Source organism: Dromiciops gliroides, chromosome 1 (genome assembly GCF_019393635.1).
Source record: "Dromiciops gliroides isolate mDroGli1 chromosome 1, mDroGli1.pri, whole genome shotgun sequence".
Lineage (NCBI taxonomy): Eukaryota > Metazoa > Chordata > Mammalia > Microbiotheria > Microbiotheriidae > Dromiciops > Dromiciops gliroides.
The window spans coordinates 529,537,838-529,557,470 of NC_057861.1; the positions used below are offsets into that span (position 1 = coordinate 529,537,838).

At 36.6% G+C, this 19,633-nt stretch overlaps 1 protein-coding gene across 1 annotated transcript in view; it reads left to right on the forward strand.

Moving 5' to 3' along the window:
* The first annotated feature begins 4,814 nt into the window (after window positions 1-4,814).
* Window positions 4,815-19,633, forward strand: part of LOC122736797 (cytochrome P450 3A24-like) — a 36,315-nt gene continuing 21,496 nt past the window's right edge. Inside the window, exons 1-3 of the mRNA XM_043979189.1 lie at window positions 4,815-5,164; window positions 11,303-11,396; window positions 14,334-14,386. Coding sequence (XP_043835124.1) covers window positions 5,088-5,164; window positions 11,303-11,396; window positions 14,334-14,386 — 224 coding nt within the window. The 5' untranslated portion in view covers window positions 4,815-5,087. The remainder of the gene's footprint in view (window positions 5,165-11,302; window positions 11,397-14,333; window positions 14,387-19,633) is intronic.

The following is a 19,633-nucleotide window of genomic DNA, read 5'->3' on the forward strand; positions in this document are numbered from 1 at the left end:
CAATAATTAACCTTAGCTAGTTTATCTAGTCAGACCTATAAACTTGTGGTCAGTTAAGTTCAAAAGACAATAATTAAACAGTTGGTGGGTTTTTTTTTTTTTGGGTGAGACAATTGGGGTTAAGTGACTTGCCCAGGGTCACATAGCTAAGTAAATGTCAAGGGTCTGAGTCTGGATTTGAACTCAGGTCCTCCTGAATCCAGGGCTGGTGCTCTATCCACTGTGCCACCTAGCTGCCCCCAACAGTCAGTTTTAAATAGGAAAAAATCCAAAGATATTGAATCCTTATCAGAAATGATGGCAAAACCAGAGAAAAGTTAAAGTTTAATTAAAAACTAAAATAGAAGCCAAATAATCCATCAGAATTTATTAAATCCCTACTGTGTTCTAGGTCCTTTACTAGGCACTTGAAATACAAAAATCCTGACTCTGACAAGACATTGTACTTGAAATATAAAAATCCTGATAATATACCTGTCTATATGAATATGGGCAAGTCATGAATTATGGTACCATGGAAAAAGTGATAAAAGTGGATCCATAAAACCCAAGTTTGAATCCAGGTTATGAAATTTACAACCTGTATAACTTTGGAAAAATTACTTAACATCTCTGGGCCTCACTTTTCCATATTAAAAAAGAGAGGCGGGGGGCAGCTAGGTGGTGCAGTGGATAAAACACCGGCCCTGGATTCAGGAGTACCTGAGTTCAAATCTGGCCTCAGACACTTGACACTTACTAGATGTCTGACCCTGGGCAAGTCACTTTAACCCCCATTGCCCCGCAAAAAAAAAAAAAAGAGAGAGAGAGGGGAGGCAGCTAGGTAGTACAGTGAATAAAGCACCTGCCCTGGATTCAGGAGGACCTGAGTTCAAATTCGGCCTCAGACACTTGACATTTACTAGCTGTGTGACCCTGGGCAACTCACTTAACCCTCATTGCCCTGTTAAAAAACAAACAAACAAGAAAAGAACAACAAAAAAAAAGAGAGAGGTGGAGGATTGGACTCAGAGAGCTCTGAAGTCCTTTCTAGCTTTAGGTGCATTATATTTCAACCTGAGCATTCTCATCTGTGAAATGCGAAGAATAACTTTTTTATTACCTGCCTGAAAGTATTGCTGTGAAGTTCAAAAGAACTAAAGCATTCAAAGTGCAAACTTTAAATTATACAATAATATTCACTCTTATTAAGACTACCCTCCACAAATGAAGCGAAAATAGACATAGCTACATCATTCAAGATACCAAAGAGTTAGAATAAGGGGAAAGTGTTCACCATGTATTCACTAGGTACCCTTGATGGAAACATACTTAGTGGGAAGTCTCTACAGAAGCCCCACAGTGCAACCAAACCCCAGCTGCTGACCAGCGTCAGAGTCATCTTCTCAAGGCAATTGAGTAGCCTCAGTGACCAATTGGCTGCTAACTTCCAACTACTAATGGGAAAAAAATCTGTTCATCTTCTTCCCTAAATCACATAATCATATGACTACAGAATTGAAAGTGACTTCATACTTTATCCACATGTTTCTCTTTACTAACCCCTAATATACTTTAATAAATACTTAATGTCCAAAGACTGGTGTTATACATTTTCTAATTTAAGACAATAACTCATTAGATTTTAGACATTACAGCTAGAATTTTAGGCCCTTACAGATTGGGGACCACAAGGAGAATCCTGAATCCTGCAATCTTCTGATCTTCCCAGTTGGGTAAGGATTTCCCCCTATTTACCATGTGCTGTTTCTTTAAGTTTTAAATTAGCTGCTAAATATATACTTTACCTCTTAAGTACCTTTTTTCTAATTTTAGTCTCCTATTTTCAATGGCTCAAAAAAGCCCTTCTAAATTTTAGCCTTGCAAGTTTCCTTTCCTGGCTATTCACCCAGGCCAGGATTGACTGCGTGTGTATGCTTGTTTCCTTATGAATTCAAATGTTCTATTCCTATTTTTATTTTCATTCTTACTTTTCTTTGTGTTATAGTGAGGAAATTTTTCAATTACAAGAAGGGAATTGATGATAATGCATTCCATATCATAATTCTGGACTCCCCCCTTGAGAAAATAATCGCAGCATGGGACTCTTATAAGCTACCGATTCAGCCAGGCATGACAAAAGCAAGGTTTATCAAACTGTGTTTTATGTGCCATTAAAAATATTCTAGCTTACTGGAAAACAACTGGTTAGTGAATGGATCTTTTGACCACTTAACACTGAAAACTTTGCAAATAATCCTGCACTTCGAGTCCCCCAAAGATTTAATTTATTGGGAACTATGGGATAAAGCCAGCAAGGAGTTTGTACAGGAGAAGACATCAGTTTTTTCAGATTCTAACACTAAGTGTTTCTCTAATTTTGCATGCCTGGAGGCAACGACATAGCCTCTAAAAGCCTTTGTCCCCCTGTGGGTGGGGAAAGGGGAGTCCAGGCCTGAGTTAGACTACAAGCCTGATTCAGATTGCACTGGTCCCTTCCCAGCTGAACTGACATGTTTGAGTGTAAATCCTGCAGCTGTGCAGCACGTGGGAGAGATGGTCTTGCCCCCTCCTCTCGGGATCCATCTCCTCCCCCTCCCCTGGTGCCACCTCCTACTCCTCCTGTGACCATGCCCCTTTATCTTCCTGCCAGGGAGGTCAAGAGATCTAATCCACCTCCTCAGGTCCTGAGCTTGCATATGTGCAGCCTCCTCTACCAGCACTCCCAGCTTCTACTCCCTTACCAGAGCAACCAGCCTCAGCCCTGCCCCAGCCAAGCTGTAATTCTGACTCAACTTGCTGTAATTCCCCCTAACCAACCTTAGAAAACCCTTTAAATTCCAGATATGTTCATTTTGTTCATAATCATTTTATTAATTTGCTTTTGTCTTTAATTAGTAACCTTATAAAGTATTTGTATTATGAAAGGACCAGCAGAGAAAATAAAGGGGTTAAAGACAAATAAGAGAAACTTAAGCTGAATAAAAATGTACAAGACAATCATCATATTTCAAGAATCCACTTCTACTGCAAAAAACGGGGACATATTTTGCAGAAATGTAGAAGTAAACAGCAAGGTATTAATGTGAGAGTTGGGGATTTTAGATATCAGAATAAAAAATGTTCTAAATTCACTCAGAGAAATAGTGTCAGTTCAAAGGTTACATAAAGATTTCCATGCTATTACATCTACATTTTGAAATTAATAGTATGGGCTTATTTTCATAGAGATTTTCATGCTTTTAAGATTGTGTTTTATACTTTGCTTTAAAAAGGGGAACACTTGCAAAAGCTTTTTATATTCATGTAATCAAATTTATATTTTGTAATTCTCTTATTAATATTAAGTTCATATTCATTTAGATTTCCCCAGTTTGAATTTCATTGTCTCTTATTCTTCCATGTGTATTTTGTTTAATTCATCTATTTCTCCAATTTTGAAACAATGCAAGATGGTTTTGATTTCATAATACAATATTAATTCTGGGAGTATAGTGCTCCCATATTCTAAATTGTTTGTTTTTTTCCAACTGATTATTTGATCAAATTCTATAAAGCATTTCCCTGGCAAGTTGGTTGCCATGGCAAGTGTAAGTTAATTCTAGAAGTATTATTTTTTATAAGCATATTTTTTTAAAAAGAGGGGAACATTTGAAAAAGTTTTTTCATGTTCATGTAATCAAATTTATTATTGCTATAAATATGGACATATTGTATAATATGATAATATGTGATTTGGGGATTTTAGATATTGAAATAAAAAATGTTCTAGACTTTAAAAAATTAATTTAAAAAAGTCAGTTCAAATGTTACATAAGGGTTTCTTTTTTATGCTATTGCAACTACATTTTGAACTCAATAGTATGGGCTTATTTTTGTAGAGATTCTTATTATTTTAAGGTTGTGTTTTAATTTGTATGAAAATATGTTCTGATATTTTCACAGAAGTAATTGTATACTTAGTAAAAAAGTTATTACTTGGAATTATTGCATAATCTTATTCTGAGTCTATGCACATTCATATTTTTTGCAATCATTATTATCCTTAACTTTTAAATCCATATGATACTTGAATTATGGGAAATTATCATTTAAGACATTAATTGCCTTCATTCTGAGTTATCAGATGCCAGTTGGCCAGGATGCCATCCAATCATAAGAGGAATACATACAAGAGCAGACATCTCCTTTCTTTGTTTTGTAAAGATACAAAAGCTGAAGCCTTTTCGTACTCCAGTGGGACAGTTTTCCATATGAGAGTCTGTCCCCTGGCTATATATCCGTCTCTCCTACTAAATCTTTTTTTTTTTATTTTACAAGATTCCTGATGAGCCTCACATTCTTTGGGTGAGCTACCCCTTGCTCCCCATCCAGGTCGCAAGTCCCCCCACCATCTATCATGGGGATAAGCTAGAAACCTTTCCAATAAGATTTGGAGGGAAACAAGAAGGTCCATCACCACCATTGCTATTAAATATTAGTACTAGAATGACTAGCTATAGCAATAAGGCAAGAGACAGAAATTAAAAAAAATAAGTATAGGGAAAGAGGAAGCAAACTATCACTTTTTGCAGATGATGTCATAATTTATTTACAGAACCCTAGAAAACCTTTGTACACCAAGGCATAATAACTGCAGCATCTGACTACTATAGGTACTTAACAAATGCTTGTTGACTCTTTCTTTTGTACTTTAGACCTCTATGAAACTTTAACTCCATTCTGATTTTGTCACCACTATTTCTGATAAGGATTAAAGATGTTTGTATCATTGCCATCATATATTTATAATGACTCAGTTTAATTATTATTTTCTGAACTTAACTGACCATCCCAGGATACCATGAATTCTTTTCCCCCCTCCCCTACAATAGGTCAATACACTCTGACACTTCAGAGATGAAGATTTGTATAGGATTCATAAAACTTCCCACCTGGATCACAGTTTCACTGGCTTTTCCCTTTAACTCCACCCCTTGTTTTAAAGCCTTTATATTATTTTCAGAATTTGTCAGGAAATTACAACAGCACTTAAAGTTGCGGTCTTAAGAACTAAGGGGCAAGCAGAGAGAAGAAAAGAGAGAGAAGTAAAAAGCTGAGTAGAGAGCATGACAATGGACATCATCCCAAGCTTAAGTGCTGGAACCTGGTCACTCCTTGTTCTCTTCCTGACTCTCCTGTTTCTGTAAGTGAAAACCTCCTCCCCCTTCAACTCCTCTCCCTGAAATTTATCAGGGGATTAGGGCCGACCTCTTCCCAAATGTCGAAAGGCCTTTCACAATGACTGTTTTTTTGTTCCTTCTACTTTTTTTGCATAATGTATATAAGGATCTATTTGTTATTTAGGATTTTTGTAACTGAAAATGCTGACCTTTCTTTGTTTAATGAAAAAAAAATTGACATTGTTTGCCAGAAAAAGTATCAAGGGAAAACTAGAAAATTCTTAATCAAAGTCTCTATTGTCTTTTCCCAAAAGAACAGACTTTGAGGGTATTTCTTTGGTAGTGGCCTAGTGATTGAAAAGCAAAGAAAACTCCATAAATAAACCTGAGTTCTTGTCAACTGTTTTTCTTGTTACCTTTGCCATTTTTTCTCCCTATTATTTTACTTTTCCAGAGTGTAAAAGGCATTTCCTTATGTGCCAAAAATTATAGCTTTGCTGATACTCATCTTGACCAAAATACTACAGTATTTTCTTTCAGCTGCTTTCTAGGGATTCTGTATGATGTATTTTTGCATTCTCTTTTTCAAAGGCTTTGGGGTGGGGGCATCTACACAAGGTGAGTATTCCTGTTCTTCATCCATTTTTTTTTTTTAGTGAGGCAATTGGGGTTAAGTGACTTGCCCAGGGTCACACAGCTAATAAGTGTTAAGTGTCTGAGGAAGGATTTGAACTCAGGTACTCCTGAATCCAGGGCCAGTGCTCTATCCACTGCGCCACCTAGCTGCCCCCATCCATATCTTTTAACTAATCACTGTCCTGGAAAGGTAAGGTGCTAGAAAATTGGTCAACATCATTGATATATATATATATATCAATGATGGAAGCTTTCGTGTACCAAAAACCACGAGTTGATAAATCATGTCTGGCGTTGCAATCTTCACAAGCTGATGAGACAAGAGAACAGGTAGTGACCCAGTTGCAGACATTGCATCTCCACAAACCCCATAATTTGTTGCCTTTATTTTTTAAGACTTGTGATGGCTTCAAGGACTATCATTTGTTTATGCTCTATAGAATATAAAACAGTTTGTGCTTAGGTCTTTGTTTATTCCCTCGTATATTGGTTAGTTTACCACAAAATGTGGCAGGGGTCACTGATAAATATTTGAGGAAAAGTCACTGGGGAACTTCATAAATTTTCCTTTTTATCTTTTCCTGCAGACTCTGAATCATACTAATTTAGCGAGGGAGTAGAAGTTGATATGTCCCTTGTGTACCAGGATTTACAAAATCCCTTGTAAGTGAATAGAGGGAACTTCATTCTAGTTGTCCACGTGGATATAGAAATGACCATAATTTTTGTGGGAGGTTCTATTATGTTTGATTATGATAATGTGCCATAATTAGTTTAGCCAACTTTGAATATAATATTTCAGTCCAATTTTTTAAAAATAAAGAACCAATAAATATTTTATGGGTATAAGTAATTTAAAATTTTAAGTTTATTTCTGTGATACTGTCCTGGTAGAGGAATTGATTAATTCAAAGTTATATTCAATTTTGTGAATCATAATGTATTGGTACATTGTTCTCCCCAAATCTCTTGATTCTGAAGGCCCCCCAACAATGCATTAAGGTACCTGATTCTTCATAATCCTACCAAAAGTAGATAGGACCATTGTGGATCTAATAGAAGGTTCTACAATGTAGTCTCTTTTAAGACAATGAATTCAAAGGCATCTGCAAATGAAACCACATTAGATACCTCACCATCTATCATCTTGATTGGGACTCTGTTGCTGAACATCCTCCCAATCAGCAATTATTCAATACAAAAGTCTTTGAGGAATTAAGCCTGTGGGCTTCCCAAAACATATTTGTTAGGTGAATAATGAGCTTGAGTAGGCTGCAGCAAGTGAAGGAAGTGAAGGAAGTATGGAATTAAGAGAGAGAATTTTTCAAGCATGTACTATATTCCAGGTACTGTGTGTGGCACACACTACTTAACAATATACTAATTTGGTCCTCACAACAATCCCCATTTCACAGCTGAAGAAACTGGGGCAAACAGAAGTTAAGTAAATTGCCCAGGATCACAATCTACTTAAATGTTGAAAGCTACAATTGAATTAAGGGTTTCTTCACTCTACATCCAGTGTTCTATCCACCAGGCCACTTAGCTCAGAAGAAGTAGTGGTACAAGGATATTCTCTTTGAGAATAAAAGACAAACAACAATTAAGTATACAGTATATTTACCAGGGAGTGTGAGGCACTGAATGCCTGGTAAGCACATTTTCACAAACTCTAAATTGATAGTCTGGGATTGAGCTGAGTTCAAGATGATCTCTAGGTGTCCATATGGTGCAGATTTTGGGGTGTTGATTTCAGTCTCCCTCTCCAAGCTCTGCCCTGGGCTGGGGGCTAAATCTGTGATCTACTCTAGGCTAGACTAACTTGCATTTTAGCTTATGATCTCATTATTGAACTGAAATTGCTTCCTTCAATGGCAAGGATATAATGAAAGAGGTGTCTCACATCTTTCCCTCTCCCTATGACAAGTACTGATTTTTTTATGTGTGGATGCATAAATGCTCTTTGAATATGTTAGAGATATTAAAGAAACAGCATCCAAGAGGAAGGGGTGGTCAATAGTGAAAAATGCTATAGAGAAGTAAAGAAGTTTTTAAATTGAGAAGGGAGAGTGAGCCAATGCTTGTTAAAACCACACACAGGAATGCAGTGTAGGAGACTCCAGAGGGGCTATCATCATAGACTCAACTCCTAAATGTCTCCAAGCTAGGTCTACAATGTTAGGTTGCTTAGAACAAATGAGTGAAGGAATGATTAAAAAATAAACAAAAAAGATAAAAATTATTAAGAGAACAAGAAGAGAATAACTTTCTGTCTCTCTCTCCTCTCTCACTCTTTTTAAACATACATATATATACACACACACACACATATGTATGTATTTATGTATATAAACAAAGCTTTGAAGAAAACCACAAATGGCCCATAAGATCAATTAGAATCCCTAGAAGAAACAATGCAAGAGATCAAAGAATCTAAATTAAAATGGCATTATAAGTGAATTGAAATTGACAGAGAAAGGAATTGGAAAAGTAATAAGAGGTGTGGAGGACACACTTGGAAAGAGAATTAACAGTTTGTTGGTCATAAAGGCTCCAAATTCTTACCAAAGTAACTGCTTTATTGAAAGTTAGGATGGACCAAACAGAAGATAAAGATTCTTTGAGATAAGATGAAATATTAAAATAAAGCCAAAAGGTTGAAAAAATAGAAGATAATATAGTCTCATATAAAAAATTGACTTGGATAAGAAATCAAGGAGAGATAATTTAAGAATCAATGGACTATTTGAAAGCCATGGCCAGAAAAAATAGCCCAGGACTTATATTTTAGGAAATTAGGAGAGAAAATTTCATTCGACTAGAGCACAAAGTAAAAAATGCAAGAATTCATCAGACAGTTCTGGGAAAAGATGTCTAAATGAAAATCCCTAGAAATGTCAGTACCAATATTCGAGGGTTCCAAAGTAAAGCAAGCTATTGCGAATTCTAAGAAAGAAATAATTTCAGTAGTGAGTAGTCGTAGACAGGACCTTGTAAGATTTAGCTGCTAATATTAAAGAGGAACAAAGAGTGTGGTATTTGTTGTTCACCAAAGCAAATGACATACACTTAGAACTAAGAATAACTTACCCAATAAAACTGAGTTTGATTATACTGGGGGGAAAAGGACTGATGATGAAATAGAGAACTTCTAAGCTTTCTTGAAGAACAGACAAGATTAAAGTAGAAACTTTATAAATGTGAGAGGAAAAAGCAATTGGAAAAGATTAAAGTCTTTTAGGGATGAAGTGTTTGCATTTCAAATGAGTGAGGGATAGGATACAGTATCTCATAAGGCCTATAGTGCCAGATGAGGTCATGGAAAGGCCAAATAGCAATAAGAATTTGGAAGTTATTTTTGTAATGTTTTGATGATCTTCAATGAGAAAGGAAAGGGAGGAGGGAAAAATGTATTGGGGAAGCAAAGAAGAGGAATGGAAGGGATATAGCCTATAATTGGGTGTGAAAATAGAAATCCAAACAAATGGGGAAGGATGCAGGAAGGGTATGACTTGAACTTCACTTTAAACTGAATGAAGAGCAAAGTGAGCAGAAACAGGAGAATAATATAAAAAATTTTTTTTAAAATGATGATTTTTGAAAAACTTAAGAAAATCTTGAAAAAGATTAAATATGATTCCAAAGGATGAATAATTTTGAATTCTGATCATCTTCTGACAGAGATGATGCTAGCTATGCAGAGGGAGACATGCATTTTTTTTTTTTTTTGGTGAGGCAATTGGGGTTAAGTGATTTGCCCAGGGTCACACAGCTAGAAAGTGTCAAATGTCTGAGGCTGGATTTGAATTCAGGTACTTCTGACTCCAGGGCCAGTGCTCTATCCACTGTGCCACCTAGCTGCCACAAGACATGCATTTTTAGATATGGACATTGTGGTGATGTGTTTTGCATGACTTTATTTGTTATTGAGATTTTGTTTCCCTTTTTCTTTTCACAGTGTATATGTGTGTGTGTGATGGTGATTTTGAAGGGAGAGTGAGCCAATGCTTGTTAACATAAAAATATTATTTTTACTCCCCAAATGTGAAGGCAGAGCCTAGGGTGATACTGAACAGTGATGGATGGGGGCACTATATAGATCAAGGTAAAGATGAAGTATAAGAATATGAAAAATAAGATGTGGAGAGAAAAGAAATTATAAAATATTTTTAGATGAAGCAATTTTAGAATCCTTGACCATAGAAGTACAATATTTGGGGTGATGAGATCAAGGTTTTATTATCCCTGTATGTGACTTATGTTAAATGAAGGAATAGGACATGGGAGTTGATATTAAGGAATAGGAAGGCCAGGATACTTTGCCAAACTAGTTGAATATTGATTTTACCTACTGTAAGGCCAATGTTAGATTGCAGAGGAAGAATGAGCCAGCATCTGAACTGCTTGAGAAAAGAGGACTGCAAACCAGTGTATAACTGCTTCCAGAATTGGATTGGGTAAGATATATGTGAATAGAATGAAATTCAAAAGAGAACAAGTTGCTAGGTGATGACAGAGGAAGGGTTTGGGAGTGACAATAAGGAGCAAGGAAGGAGTATCCTGATTCCTCCACCTAGAGTAGTGAAGAGCATGAGAACCCAGGAGATGAAGGGAAATGTGTTGATAACAGAATGCAGATTGAGAGGACAAAATGGAAAAGATGGGCAGAGCTTGATTGATACCTGAGAGGGGAGAACTATGATGCATTGGGATAAGAGAATTGGAATTTGTGCCAAGGTAGGTGGGTGATTTTTGCTTGGTCATGTGGGAATTCCCTATCAAATGGAATGAATAAGAATATGGAAATAGTCATTTCTCTTTTTAGGATCAAAATGGGAAGGATGTTAGGAATGGTATAAATAGCTCTTCTTGCATATATGGTTCTAACAATAAGACATGTGGTATCTGAGTCTTTGGTCTTGGGGTGGATCATTAAATCGAGTGAAAGATATTGGAAATTGATTGTGGTGTCTGGTGCTCTGCTTCCAAAGATGAGTGGTCTGGTGTCTGAGACACCCGTGATAGCTTGGGTACTGGAAAGAAGAGCTTATTGTCTCTGACTCATATCCTGAGCTATTTTGGTTATATGTAAGATGCATTGACCCTTGATTGGTTCCAATGTAGAAAAAGAGACTTGTGAGCCTACTCACAACACAATAGAGTTAAACTGTAGTAGTGATGGAATGAGTCCAGACAGAGCAGGGGAATATATTCTAGCATCAATTCTGATGATGCTTGATGTGAGCCTTGCCAAATGTGAGTGTCTGAGTCTCGGGGTGGTGGTGGGGCTTCAAGAATTCTCAGCTTGGCCTTGCAATGTCTCAACATGTTTGTGAGAGCCATGAAGTATTTCTGGAAGTATTTCATTGTCATCTGGAAGATAGTAAACTAAGGCTTAATTCAGAGTTAACTTTATAGCTCCAACCCCAGCCCCCCACCCCATGACTGATAAATGGACTGTACTAGTTTTGTCTTTGGTCTTTGCCTTGACTCTAATGTCTTTGTATTTTTCCTTTACTTTACAGATATGGAACCTGGACACACAAGGTCTTTAAGAATCTGGGAATTCCAGGACCAACACCTCTTCCTTTCTTTGGCACTGTTCTTTCTTATCGCAAAGTGAGTTTCTAAGTTCTCCTTTACTGGCTTTGGACAGTGGAAAGAGCATTTGCTCATGGCTCAGAGGACTTGGGTACAAATAGCAATTCTGATGCTTATTACCTATGTGACTTTGGCCAAATAATTATTCTCCCTTGGCCTCAGTTTCCTCATCTGTAAAATGAGGGGCTTGAACTCTCAGCTGAAGGTCTAGGGTCTTCTGATCCCTTTTTTTCTTGTTTTTGTGGAGCAATGAGGGTTAATTGACTTGCCCAGGGTCACACACCTAGTGTCAAGTGTCTGGAACGGGATTTGAACTCAGGTCCTCCTGAATCCAGGGATGGTGCTTTATCCACTGCCTCACCTAGCTGATCCTTTTTAAGACCTCAGATTTACCAAAGAAAGTTATAATGGACTTCTCCTTCAATGTAAGAGAATGGAGTGTGTAGTAGTATTCAGAGCCTCTTTTCATTGGACAAAGAGCTTCATTAACAAGTTTTAGGGACTGATAGTTTTACACTAAATTCTGCCTAAGTGCTTTAATGCTTTCTGGAAGATTTAGCCATTTATTCAAAGGGAATTTCCTTTTGAGTTCTTAGAGATAGTGCTCTAGGAGATAGTGACTAGACCTGTGATTTCACACACATAAAAATTCTCAGGTGATGACACCTATCAGATTGGCTAAAATGACAAAAAAGGAAAATAATAAATGTTGGAGAAGCTGTGGGAAAATTGGAACACTAATTCATTGTTGGTGGAGCTGTGAACTGATCCAACCATTCTGGAGAGCAATTTGGAATTATGCCCAAAGGGTGATAAAGCTGTGCATACCCTTTGACCCAGCAATACCACTTTTGGGTCTTTTTCCCAAAGAGATCATGGAAAGGGGGAAGGGACCCACATGTACAAAAATATTTATAGCTGCTCTTTACGTAGTAGCAAGGAATTGGAAGTTGAGGGGGTGCCCATCAATTGGGGAATGGCTGGACAAGTTGTGGTATATGAATACAATGGAATACTATTGTGCTGTAAGAAATGATGAGCAGGAGGAGTTCAGAGAAACCTGGAGGGTCTTACGTGAGCTGATGATGAGTGAGATGAGCAGAACCAGAAGAACATTGTACACAGTATCATCAACATTGAGTGTTGACCTACTGTGATGGACTATATTCTTCTCACCAATGCAATGGTACAGAAGAGTTCCAGGGAACTCATGATAGAAGAGGATCTCCAAATCCAAGAAAAAAAAAAAACTGTGGAGTAGATGCTGAATGAACCATACTATTTCTTTTGTTTTTGGTGCTGGTGTTTTTTTTTCTTTCTGTTTTGAGGTTTTTCATCATTGCTCTGATTTTTTCTCTTATAACAGGACTACTGCAGAAATAGGATTAATGTTATTATGTGTATATATATGTGTGTGTGTATAGATATACATATATATGTATATGTATATAGATATATAGATATAACCTATATCAGATTACCTGCTGTCTAGGGTAGGGGGGAGGGAGGGGAGGGAGAGAGAAAAATCTGAAATTGTAAAGCTTGTATAAACAAAAGTTGAGAACTATCTTTACATGTAACGGAAAAAATAAAATACCTTATATGTAAAAAAAAAAAATTCCCAGGTGAGGCAATTACTATTACCACTTGATTTTTCCACAACTTCTAGTCTTAGAGAGTTATCTCAAGTATTGTTTACCTCCCCAGGGTCACACAACTGTTATGTATGAGAGGTAGAACTATAACTCAGAATTTCTTAGTTTCGAGACCAGTTTTGAAAGATATCTATGCTTTCCAACATAAAAGGATTTATCTCCAGATGTTGACACACAGGTAAAAGAGACTGTATATAAAGGTTTAGATCAGAAGATGTGTCATGTACTGGCAAGAAATATGGAATAGATTACAAAGACCTGGATTGGTGGGTCAGTGACAACCACTAGGGCAACCACTACCTTTTCTGTGCTTCAGTATACTAATTACCTCATCAGTTTTTTTGTGAGAATTAAATGAGACTCTGATTCATGAAATGGATGTGAAACAGCTTCAGAAAGTGTAAAGTACTACTGAAAGTAAAAGGGATTTATCAAAGCATTTCATCTTCATAATTATATTAGCAATAATCTTGTAATTAATATTTATTAATCATTTACTTTGAGCAATACACTATGCTAGGCATTAAATCAAGGATTCTTCACATGGGAAATTTAAAGTTTTTGTATAACTAGTTTTAGAAAATCGGTTTCTTTTGTAATGCTATGCATTTTATGCATTTAAATACATCATTTTCAGAAGGGGTCCATAGGATTTTCTAGACCACTAAAATGTTAAGAAGCTTTGAAACACAAAGATTAAAAAATCCATAGTAGACAACCTCAAGGAGCTTATTATCCTGTAGAGAGAATGATATCTCTATCTATCTATCTATCTATCTATCTATCTATCTATCTATCTATCTATCTATCTATCTATCTATCTCGATATATATCCACATCCACATATATAATATATATTAGATAATTAAATTATAAGTGAGAATATAGTGATAGCATAAGCATATATAGTATATCAATCCTTCAGTCATAAGGTTTTTATGAAGTGCCTACTATGTTCTTGGAACTAGGTTACAAATACAGTGAATAGAACAACACCTACTTTAAACAGGCTATCATAGCATAGGGAAAAAGCATTAGAGTTAAAATCGAGAGGACAAGCATCCTGGAGCAATTTCTTTCTGCTGTAGAGATCAGGAAAGACTTCATGGAAGTGATCACATTTGAGCTAGGTCAGCTGTCAACAAGTAGAGATGGGCTTGGGAAACATGCCCTCTAGGCAAAGTGAAGAAGATAACAATAATACAATTATTTCATATTTCATATTTCATAACATAAGGTGTATTTAATATTGTTCATTATGAAGAATTCATGACATCTGATTTTAAAATGTTTTTTGCAGGGTATTGCAAATTTTGACATGACTTGTTTTAAAAAATATGGGAAAACCTGGGGGTGAGTATTCTAAGAAATCTTTCCATTATACATACACATTTCTATGGTTAGTTATGCAGGAACTCCCCATTCAACCCAAATCGATTTGTGAAGGTATAGGTATTGGGAGATCTGTTCAGTACCATAGAATTCCAGTTCAGGCTCATAGCATCATAACAGATGCAGCTAGGATGATATGATCCTGGCTCATTGATTTTCTGCATATCCCTTTGTTTTCCTTCAGCACTATGATAATATAAATGTTGAACAAATAAGGAAATATTGTATTAAGTGCCTACCATGTAAAAAGCCTGTTGAACAATGCAGATACAAAGACAAAAGCAAAAAAGAGTTCTTGCCCTGAAGAAGCTATTGTACAATTCAACATGTAAAAAGAATAGTTATGAAAAAAAGATGATTAGAGAAGTATGGGGCAATGAGGGTAACAAATATTTCTTTGATAATTAATTTTACTTCAAAAGACTATTCCTAGGGTCAGCTAGGTGGCGCAGTGGATAAAGCACCGGCCCTGGATTCAGGAGTACCCGAGTTCAAATCCGGCCTCAGACACTTAACACTTACTAGCTGTGTGACCCTGGGCAAGTCACTTAACCCCAATTGCCTCACCAAAAAAAAAGACTATTCTTCCACTTGGTTTAACTTACTGTCTATAATTTTATTATTTCTGATCCATTAATTTAGACCTAATAAATTTATTATAATTCATACTTAGTAAATATCATTCTTAGTGAGTATGAAGAGGTAAACAATAGTGGTATTTTTAGAAATGTTAGAAATCTTGTGTGATACATGACTATATATGCAACTGCAAATTAAATAATATCACTTTAATTTCCATGAGTAACCAATGATAACCTTAGTATGGCATTTGATACCCTGTCAGTCTGGACCCTCCTATTAGCTACTCCAGATTCTAGAGATTTGAAAAGTGGCCCAGAATCTTCTCCAAATCTTAGCTCTTGAGCACTAACAAAAAGGTTTTATATTTACTAGTCAGGTATAAGACACACTGACCATAAAAGGGAATATAACTAAATAGCAATAAAAAATAAAGAACAACAGAACATGGCCTCTATAAACTTGGAGCTCATTCTCCCACAACCAAACTCAAATCCAGTAAGAAGAAGAGATCTTCATTAGAATTATGCCTGGGGAACTACACATTGGTACCCACGTGGGTAGAGCACATGTGTGAAGGGATAGGGAGCACAAGTGAAGGAGACATATAGGTAGAGGGGCAACTCATGCCAGCAGAGCTGCATAGCTGCCAATATGCTTTGCTGATGTCATTGTGCTACTCTATTAGACATATTCTCTGCTAATCATCTTCTACCATGTCTTCTCTCCTTGTGTTACATCTTACTTGTGTTGGAACACCAAGATTCTAAATTCTATCTTAACCTCTCTTACATTGTCTTCATAATCGTGGTCATTCATACTCATCACTTTGGATGTAAGCACCCACAATGCTTCATCCTGAATTCTTTCCCCTCTTCTAATCACTTCCTTACTTCCCAGGCCCACTCCAACTCAATTTTCCATCACCTATTGTTTCTGTGCTTCAAAGGACCCTCATCCTATCCTTAACCAACTTCCCTACACACCTGTATACTTTTTGATCAGCTTGATTTCTATTTCCTTGATTTAATAGAAACCTCAACCTAACCTGAAAATACCATATCCTTAAAATGCTTTCTGCTCTTTTCCCTATACTCTCTACCCACTACTTATAGGGTTAGAAGAAAGAAGAGATCTTTTTCTTAGTCATCACTGTTGTTTCCAGATCATTCTTCTTCCACTATCCCCCATATACTTTCACCTATGTTATCTACTCATGTCCAAGTAATTTTCCCAACTTTTTCTGTGACCTTGGTGCCAGGTTCACCAACTTCTCCTCTACTCACCCTCTGCTCTTGGGAACAAAAGAATATTTGAGTTAATAGCCCGACCATGCAATTCCTTTTTTTTTTTTTTTTTTTTAGTGAGGCAATTGGGGTGAAGTGACTTGCCCAGGGTCATACAGCCAGCAAGTGTGTGTTAAGTGTCTGAGACCGGACCTGAACCCAGGTACTCCTGACTCCAGGGCCGGTGCTCTATCCACAGCGCCACCTAGCTGCCCTCATGCAATTCCTTAACCTCTGCAGTTCAAAAAATTTCCTTCTTCCACTTCCAGGAAGTATGTTCACACTTTGGAACTAGTAGTCTCACAAATAAAATGGAAATTTCACAATTTCACCACCAACTCACAACTTTTATGTATCCTAACCACTCCCACTAAACCCAGTAGTCCTCACACTTATTGTACATGATCCTTGGCCCATTCCTATTTTCCTGTTCTGCCTCCCCTTGGATTTTATTTGCTTCAGTGCTTGCTTTGGACCCTATTGTTTCTAATTTAATTCTTTACTACCTCCCTGCTTCTAGTATCCCTCAAAATCTTTTCTTCCACCAATACCAGTCTGCAAACCCTCATTTTATGCTGCATCCCAATAGAAGATTCCTCTACTTCTATTACAAGTCAAAGGGCCATTCATAGAGAAATTGGGTCAGTTTCACCCACTGACAGAGGTTCGTGGCTTGCATGGGGTCTTAGAGCTTAGAAGTGTCTGAGGCAGAATTCTAACTTAAGCATGTCCTATATTCATGGTACATGACTTTATCTAGGAAGACCTAGTAATGGTACAGTGGATAGAGTGTCAGGCCTGGAATCAGGAAGATCTGAGTTCAAATTTAGTCTCAGACATTGAATAGGTATATGATCCTTATCAAGTCACTTGTTCTTGCTTGTCTCAGTTTCTTCATCTATAAAATGAGATGGTGAAGGAAATAGCAAACTGCTCTAGTATCTTGGCCTAGAAAACCCCAAATGGGGTCACAAAGAACTGAACAGGACTAAAATGACTGAACAACAATATTGTATTTTTATTTATTTTGTTAAACATTTTATAATTTCATTTTAATTTGGCAACCAATAGTTTTTGTTTTTGTTTTATTTTTGTTTTGTTTTTATTGAGGCAATTGGGGTTAAGTGACTTGCCCAGGGTCACACAGCTAGTAAGTGTCAAGTGTCTGAGGCCATCTTTGAACTTAGGTCCTCCTGACTCCAGGGCTGGTGCTTTATCCACTGTGCCACCTAGCTGCCCCTGAAACTATAGAATTTTATAAGTTGTTAAGGGCTAAAATTCTAGCTAAACTGTCTAAAATATCTAATGAGTGGTCGTCAATAAATTATAAGCTTTAGCAAGAGTTAGACTTTTAAGCATTTATTAAGGAGAATAAGAATTTGGTAAAGAGAGAGAGAAAGGCCTAGATTCCTATCTATTAAAGGGAGAGCACATTTCTAGCTCCCTTCTCCACCAGAGTCCAGAGGAAAGAGAGCGAGACTGAGCACCAGTCTCTTCCTTCCTCCTCCCACTAGCCCGCGTCACTTCCTGACTCCTCGTCTTGCCCTCAAAGACCTTCCCTTCATGGGCAGAACTCTTCTACAGTAAGTATCCAGCAGGTGGCGTTATTCCAATCGTTACAGTCCCCCCTGTTGTTCCTCAAGAAACAAAATGTTTCCTTGACGGAACAGTAAAAAGAATATAATAACTATTGCTAACTAATAATATGTGAACAACAATATAGAAAAGGAAGAGAGGAAAGTTTTGTCCAGAGGGGTGATTTTTTTTTTTGTCCTCATGAACCGACGCTTTGACATTGGTCTTGCAAAGGGAGGGCCTCTGCAGAGAATACATGTTACAGATGGTGTATATTATAACAGAAAGAGAAAAAAAACAACAAAAACAAATCAAAACTGTTCATTTAAAGTCTCTGAAAGTCTTTTCTCAGATGTCCTCTAGGTGTAGTCGTGGAATGGAAGTCTTTTCAGGGGTTGATGTGTGGATACTGGTAATCAGCCAGGAAATTTCCTACAAAATTGAGCTTAACACAACTTTAAAATAGCTTTGTCAATAATCAAATCAAACAATGAAAGTTCTCAAAAACATGTCTAAGGGAATACAGAATCTTAGTTGTTAACATGTGAAACATACAATAAAACAAAAATTGAACCATTCTTTAAAATTATATTATTATTATAGTCCCCCCTTATGGAGAGTAATTGAGAAGACAATTGCTGCGATATTAATTTTTAAAAATAATTTTTATCTTTGTTTCATCACTGTTTGCATCATCTGCCTAATTATCCTCATGCCATTATGAGAAATTAAAAAATCTAATATAATTGGTAACAGGTGTCAAGGCCAAATTCAACACTGTATTTATCATGACACCTGAGATAATTATGGGGGTTACCATAAAAGAACAGAGAAATGATGGGATATGAGCATTCCCACACTTGAGCAATATGTACTGCCCATACAGTATGCCAGGCTTAAAATAGGTGGATGGAATATATGTCCATGCCACCGAACATATTGGAAGAAACTGAGTCAGACTTAATCAGATGCATGGGATTGAGATGTCCATGGCATCAGGCATATAGGAGGGAGCATAGAAGTCAGGTGTAGAAGTGAGATGGGTGGGATGAATACTTCCAGCCATCTGTACAATATTGTGGGGAAAAATAAAATAAAATATTAAACCAAGAGAATCCAACCTCAACATTTGTCAAAAGCCGTTCCCTCGGCCATACCTTGACTTCATGCATGTCTCCCCTCATGTGACAGTTCTCTTGTATGTATTCCTCTTGTGATTGGATGGCATCTTGGCCAACTGGCATCTGATAACTCAGAATAAAGGCAATTAATGTCTTAAATGATAAGTTCCCATAATCCAAGTCTCATATGGATTTAAAAATTGAGGATAATAAATGATTGCAAAAAATGTGAATACATCTTGACTCAGAACACAATATATAATTATGCAACAATTTCAAATAATACCCCTTTTTTGCACTTAGTATACAATTACTTTTGTGAAAAATCAGAACATATTTAAATACAAGTTAAAGCACAACAGAATATCAAAGAAAACTTTTTTCTGAAAAAAGAAAACTTTTACAAATGTTCCCCTCTTTTTTTTTTTGAATATGCTTATCAAAAATAATACTTCTAGAATCAATTTACACTTGCCAGGGAAATGCTTTAAAGAGTTTGATCAAATAATCAGTTGAGAGAAAAAAAAATAGCAAAAACAAACAACTCAGAATATGGGAGCACAATACTCCTAGAATTAACATTGTATTATGAAATCAAAACCATCTTGCAATGTTTCAAAATTAGAGATGAATAAATAGAAAAAAAT